Source organism: Pseudopodoces humilis, chromosome 7, assembly GCF_049639895.1.
Source record: "Pseudopodoces humilis isolate 2021_Gansu_Grassland_sample_001 chromosome 7, ASM4963989v1, whole genome shotgun sequence".
Classification (NCBI taxonomy): domain Eukaryota; kingdom Metazoa; phylum Chordata; class Aves; order Passeriformes; family Paridae; genus Pseudopodoces; species Pseudopodoces humilis.
Window position 1 is genome coordinate 56120328 of NC_142206.1, and position 6672 is coordinate 56126999.

Below are 6672 nucleotides of genomic sequence, written 5' to 3' on the forward strand. Positions count from 1 at the left end.
CCAGGTCAGGCTTTCCTCCAGGTCTTGCCACTTGACTTTTCCATCCCTAAAGTGGCATTTGTCATTCAGCACAAGCATTGTAAGTGTTTAATCCGCACAGCTCCATCATTCAATTTCTGGAGATACCATTGTTTTTGTGTTGCTGCCACTGAGATCCCTCTAAGAATCTGACAAGCCAAAAGGGCAAACTTAATCATAGCAAAACTAAGAGATTTATTTTCAAATTTGAAAATGGCAAAAGTAACAAAAAAGGCAACAAAATAAAATGCCAGAATGTTAAAATGTCCCAGTATCCATCCCTGGCATGGATTCAGTGACACCAGAGGTTTTCCTGAAGCGTCCCTCCTCCGTGTAAGCAAACAGGACAAACCAAATTAACACAATCCTAGTTTCCAAATGGAAGATCAGCTCTTCCTTCTGAGTCTCTCTGGGGATTTTCCAACTACTACAGAATAAAAGTGGAGCTTTCAAAATAAATATGTCTTTCAGAATGTGTCTAAAAAATCCCCATTTCCCCTCTCACTCTGCTTCAGCCTTGCCCCAGGGGCGTGTAGCAGTGTCAAAGGAGAAAAAAAACTTCTGTGGCTGTTAAAACACCAGCTCCCACAGAAGATGGAGGGACCCCCACATTACAGCTACTTTGTAGGTTTTCCTGTTTTATAGGAAGTTAAATAAACGGCCTCCTTAAGCCAACAGAGTCGTGGTTTTCAAATCGCACTGAAAAGTTGCAGCTCTTACGGTTCAAGAGTCTTTTTCTTCCCTTCTCTTTACACACCTCAGGGCAGCACAAGCCAAGAGCGCCCGTGAGGGGCTTGTGCAGCGTCTTGCTCTGTCCCATGTGTGTCACAGCAGGAGCTTCTGCCACCTCTGGTAAGGTGGGGCACAAGGCAGTCGCCCTTTCTCACCACCCCCGTTCCCTCACTGCCCTCCCACCACACTTTCCTTTCCAATTTACTTTTTTCAAATTATTCTTTTCTGGCCACAGCGGAGGAGGGAGCAGAAACACACATGGAGTGAGTTGTGATTATGTCCTGATGTCTTTCTGTCCCACCAGCATAGGCTGTGTCACTTTGTATTAGCTGAGGTCAGTGATATCATCGCCTGTGTTTTACAGCATAACACCAAATTTCATTCCCCACCACTGCTTTCATCAGCTTGGCTCTGGTTTCTCTGAAGCTCTTCAAAGTCCTCTTTGGACCAGAGTCAACCTAAATAACATGTAAATAATTAATCATTTAAATAAATAACATGCCATCTGCAAATAGCGACTCGCTCTGTACATAGGTTAATAAATATGTTAAATAACCCAAAACAGAGTACAAAACCTTGAGCCACCTACTGCCAACCCTCTTTGGGGAAGAAAAGTGGCAACTGATATTTATAGGAGCAGCAGGATTATAGCTCCATGATCTCTCAATTCTGCTGCTGTGCAGACACAAGAGGGAAAGATGGTCCCTGAGTCCTGTGAGCTTTATATTTAAAACTGAAGAAATAGAACATAAGGCAATGGAAAAGATAAAGCTGTGCTGGTCAGTGGGATAAGCAGGAAATACATGGATGAAAATGCTTTGGAGACTATGCTCTGTCATCTCTCAGCCCATCTTCATCATCCACCCAGGCTCAGGCTGCCTGGAAACAGCCCCATAAGCTGATGTATTCTGGTGACCAGGGGCATTATTTGCCTTAAATATTCAAGAGTTGCAGTTATGGGGATGCAATAAGAAAATGGACTACAAACTATCAAATGCCGAGAGGAAACCAAGAGGGATGATCCGAGGCACTGAGTGTCTCCTGCAGAGGCCCTGAGTCAGCAGGGATGACATGGAGGAGGTGGGTGTGATAGATCTTGGAAACTGCACCAAAATAATGAAAAAGCGCACAAACGGTGATTTTTCACTGCATTTTCCAGCTGGAAAAACAAGGTGTGAACTTGAAATTAACCTGGTGGCAGCAGGACTGCACGGACTGGACGTTTGAACAGGTTCAGGATGCAGTTTGGTAGCATTAATCGGAGAGGCAGCTCAGAGGTTGTACCGAGTGCCGGAGCGGAGGGGTGGCGCTCAGGGGGACCCTCGGGAGGGGCTGCTGGTGGCCGGGCAACCGCGGTGAGGGTGGGAGCGCCGCCTGTGCCTCCTCCTCTGCCTGGCTCCTCTCTCAGCCGCCAGAGCTGCTCTCTCAAAATAACCCCTGGTTTAACATCAGCGAGCGATTGGAGGAGGCCTGACAGAGAAATGGTGCGTCTTCAGGATTCGTGGTGGTTAAAGCAGCACAGAGGCCGCAGACATTGGTGAGGAAGCCAGATCGTATCTTCTCATCCATTCTCACGAGCGGCCAGACCGGGGAAACTCCTTTTACCATTTTTTTTTTCTTTTTTTTTTTTTTTTTTTTTTTTCTGTAAAACAAGGATCCCAAACCAACAAACACCCCCCCCCACCCCCCCACCCACTTCATGCCGAGAGCAGACGACACTCCGCCACCGGGTGGTAAGAAGGCAAGGTCCCCAGCCCAGGGTGATGCCTTCGGCACGGCAAAACGCGCACCCTCCCAAAAAAATCCCCCGCGGGGGTACACAGGCTCTTTCCCTCCCTCGCACGGGAGCAGCGCGGGCAGTGCCGCCCGCGGGGGCCGCGCTGAGGGCCGCGCTGAGGGCCGCGCTCGCCTTTCCCGGGAGAAGCCCATCCCTGGCCATCCCTGGCCGGCCCGGCGAGGCCCAGCCCGCCCGGCAGGAAGCGCGGGGGGGCAGCGCCCACCCCATCCCCCGGGCGGGCAGCGGGGGCGGGCGGTGGCGGCGCTTCCGTGCGGGTAAGCGGCTGCGCGGGGAGCGGGGCCGGCGCTGAGGGAGGGAGGGAGGGTGCTGGTCCCGCGCCACGGGGAGGCTGCGCTCGCCGCCTCCCGCTGCGGGTCGTGCCTCCCCCCCAACAATATTCTGCCCAGACAATAGCAAATATCGGCGTTTATTTGCGCAGGGGCCGCTGGCGGGGCGGGGCGAGGGCGGCTCAGCCCGCACAATGGGGGCTTTGTTGGGCGCACAGGGCTCCTCTGTGCCGGAGCCGCCGGGCTCAGCCCCGCTCCCCCGTGCCCCCGCTGCGGCTCCGGAGCAGGAGAAAGCACCATCAGATCAGAGAGAAAACGCGAGCCAGGTTTAAAGTTAGTGCTGACACCCCACGGAGCTTAGTTAATCAGCGGGAGAAGCATCTCTGAGTGTAGCTGGCAGATGGAAAAGTCCCCGAGAGGTTTTGAGCTCGTTGGTCGTGGCTTTGAGCACCAGCGGTGGTATCGGAAGGAGAAACTGTTACATTGGGGTGCAGGGACCATCTGGAGGAGGGGAAGAGATTCCATGCCAGGCGTCCATCTCGTTTTGGTGCTGAGAAGTCAACATTTGAGCCTTTGGGAGCTCTCTGATTTCTTAATGAGATGAACATCTTGTTCCCTTGCTCCCAGGCACACCATGGATACCACCGGCCACAGCGTCCTCCTCCTCCAGCAGCTGAACATGCAGCGGGAGTTTGGCTTTCTGTGTGACTGCACAGTTGCCATTGGAGATGTTTACTTCAAAGCCCACAGAGCGGTGCTCGCTGCTTTTTCAAACTATTTTAAGATGATATTTATTCACCAGACGAGGTAAGAACACACAGCTCTCTTCCTATCCTTTTACCACTCTCAGTGTTCTGCTTTTTCTTGGTTCTAAAGGTATAAAAGTCTAAATGAGTATAAATGGGGATATTAGGTGACCTGAGATTATTTTCCTAACCCAGCATAGGCCTTGGCTCTCTAAACAATCCCAGTCCAGAACACATTGCCCTTTTAAACCACTTTCTTAGTCAGCATATGGCAAAATCAGACCCTGCGTTTTGGAGATGAGACATTTGCGTGACCAGATAAACAAAGCATGTAAGTACCACCATCTTCCTGCAGTAAGAACCATGCAGACTTGGAATCCAGGGATATCCTGGTACCTCCTTGCCCATGTGCAATATGTCCAGTACTTTGCTTTAGGTTGTAGTCAAGCTTGCTGGGTGAGACTGTCCTTTCTGGCAGGATCCACAGGCTTGAAACAATCCAGAAGCTGTGGCCTTATCACAGTTCTGTGCTTCAGACTCTTGGAGATAAGAGCCGAGACTGAGATCATCAATTAATTTCAAGCTGTTGTTCACATGCTTCACCTGGCCAGGTCAGGAGTGGTTCTGCAGGTATAACAACAGCAGTGCCAAGGTCTGGCCTCTGACCTGGGGCTGGCTGCTTGTAATGTATTAAACTGTTCTTCATTCCCCTTCCTTCCTGATGGTCGTGGCCTCCAGCATCTCTGCGAGATAATCTTTAGGATCAACTGCATCGCCCCTTGTCTGGAAGTGAGATAACTGCCCTTCCCTGTGGATGTTGTTTGCTGACACTTAAGTGCAATACTCATAAAGATTACATAGTACTGGCAGCTGAACTCCCTACTCAAATAAATGGAATGGCACACACTGGTGATGCACAGCTTGCATGGCATCGGTGCGGTGCCTGCAGCTGCAGCTGGCTCTGCATGGGAGGGATGGGGTGGCCAGGGCTGGTCACCTGCACCAGCCTTAGCTGCAGTTGTGCACATGGTCTTCAGAATCACAGGGATAAATGCAGACTCGGGCACTTGGCTTTGCAAACAGAGCTTCTGCACTTCTGCAGGGCTTGGCAGGGAGTGCTGCTTGTAAAAGCGCTCTCACAGCAAATGGGCAGGTAATGGATCGGGATTTGGATTCCTGTATGTACTTAATCATCTGTTTTGTTTCAGCGAGTGCATAAAAATTCAGCCTACAGACATCCAGCCTGACATATTTAGTTACTTGTTACACATCATGTACACTGGGAAAGGGCCAAAGCAGACTGTCAGCCAGAGCCGACTGGAGGAGGGCATCCGCTTTCTGCACGCAGACCACCTCTCCCACATCGCCATCGAGATGAACCAGGCCTTCTCCCCAGAGCCGGTCCAGTCCTCCAACCTGTACGGGATCCAGATCTCTACAGCACACAAGCTGGCGAAGGAGCGCCTGGGAGCGAAGGAAAGCCTGCCCAAGGCGGGCGTCAGGTCCGCGGCCCAGGGCGATCACCCCCAGCTGCAGCTGTCCCTGGCCATCGGCCTGGACGACGGCCCCCTGGAGCAGCAGGTCGCTCGCCCCTCGGCCCAGCCCGCGGCTCTCGCCAAGCCGGCAGAGGAGCGCCCGAAGCTCTCGGTTTCCATAAAGCAGGAGAGGTGCGACTCGGAGCCCGTGGTGTCCCAGAGCTGCACCCCTCCTTCTCCGGAGGTAACGAGCCCCATCTTTGCCAAGGGCAGCCTCAAGGTGCACTTGTGCCACTACTGCGGGGAGCGCTTTGACTCGCGGGAGGGGCTGCGGCACCACCTGCATGGCCACGTCTCGGGCTCGCTGCCCTTCGGCGTCCCGGCCTCCATCCTGGAGAGCAGCGACCTGGGTGAAGTGCAGCCTCTGGCTGAGGACAGGGAGCCTGGGGATGGCCATCGCCTCGGGGCCTTCCTCCTCAAGGAGGACGAGCATCAGCTGGAGCATCCGAGTTGCAGCGACCTGGAGCCTCTGCAGATCGGGCAGCTCTCCCTCATCTCCAAGGACCACGAACCGGTGGAGTTGAACTGTAACTTTTCTTTCTCAAGAAAGAGAAAGATCAGCTGCACCGTCTGCGGCCGCACGTTTTTCCGGAAGAGCCAGCTGCTGGAGCACATGTACACGCACAGAGGGAAGCAGCACAAGTACAGCCGCTGCCAGCGGCTGGAGAGCCCAGCCACCCCCAGGTTTCACCCTTACTGTGACAGCGAGAGTGTGGGCAAGAGCTCCAGCTTGTCCCAAGGCCACTTAGATGAATGTATACTGGAGCCAGATCTCATCCAAGAAAGCGTTGATACGATCCTGGTAGAGTAATTCTCCCCCTTCAGATGCTGAAACTGCATGTTTTGGCACTCTCCACCTAGGGAGCGGCTGTTCTGTGCAGCTGATTTTCTTGAACCACCATTCCCCTCACCGCTGAGATAACTGTGAAGGACTGTGTACTTCGATTTGTGTACTTGCTTTTTTTTACTTCTCTAACTTTTAAACCTGAGCTAATTCCCATCTAAGTCCTTCTTGGAAGCCTCTGTGCATCTCAGTTATGTTTTTCCTGAATGTGAACTTGCTCCTACTCTGCTTTACTGGAGTAAAGGCTGTATTGCTGGGTGTGAGGTTTAAACATTGTCTAGTACTTTGTGTGGTGCCTAGGACTGTTTGTATTCCATAGAATTGCTCCTCTGAAACCAGATGGATGGAAGTGTAGAGGGAAATACGTATTGTGTTTCCCAAACAGTTTGTTTTTATGAAAATAAATATCTCAAGGAGATGAATCCTGAAGTTCATGTTGTTCATGTAACTGCAGTTAATAAATCTCTGCATAAATATTTGCAGGAGCCATAAGGCTGCTCTTTTCAAGGGAATTGGCAGTGTTGATGTAGGGGTGGCAACCTTCATTTTGACAAGCCCTGGAGTCCTCATCTGTCTTCTAAATTTACTTTTAAACTCTAGGGATTTGCATGTGTTTTTCCTCCTTCCTACTCCTCCCTCGTTCACTGCTACTGCATAAGCAAGGACAGATTTTGATGCCCCTCTAGGACTATGTTCCATTATTGGACTGTCTTCTCTGCAGGGAGGAAGGAAA

General features: G+C 51.7%; 1 protein-coding gene across 6 annotated transcripts; it reads left to right on the forward strand.

Annotated features, from left to right (window-relative positions):
• The first annotated feature begins 1338 nt into the window (after positions 1-1338).
• ZBTB25 (zinc finger and BTB domain containing 25) lies at positions 1339-6373 on the forward strand. Of its 6 annotated transcripts, XM_014250076.2 has the most exons (4): positions 1339-1830; positions 1910-2287; positions 3442-3621; positions 4769-6373. In XM_014250076.2, exons 2-4 carry the CDS (start codon positions 1989-1991, stop codon positions 5904-5906), a joined length of 1617 nt encoding a protein of 538 aa, XP_014105551.2. In that variant the 5' UTR covers positions 1339-1830; positions 1910-1988; the 3' UTR covers positions 5907-6373. The 6 variants fall into 6 exon arrangements, with proteins under 6 accessions (XP_014105551.2, XP_014105550.2, XP_014105552.2 ...); XM_014250075.2 differs by having other exon boundaries at positions 1339-2287; XM_014250077.2 differs by lacking the exon at positions 1910-2287.
• Positions 6374-6672: the final 299 nt, after the last annotated feature.

Bases quoted from the DNA above. Each gene is read 5' to 3' on its own strand.
- ZBTB25 (XM_014250075.2), top strand. From the start codon at position 1,989: ATGCAGTTTGGTAGCATTAATCGGAGAGGCAGCTCAGAGGTTGTACCG. The intron at 2,288-3,441 runs GTGAGGAAGCCA...CCTTGCTCCCAG, and splicing joins CACAGAGGCCGCAGACATTG to GCACACCATGGATACCACCG. The intron at 3,622-4,768 runs GTAAGAACACAC...GTTTTGTTTCAG, and splicing joins ATATTTATTCACCAGACGAG to CGAGTGCATAAAAATTCAGC.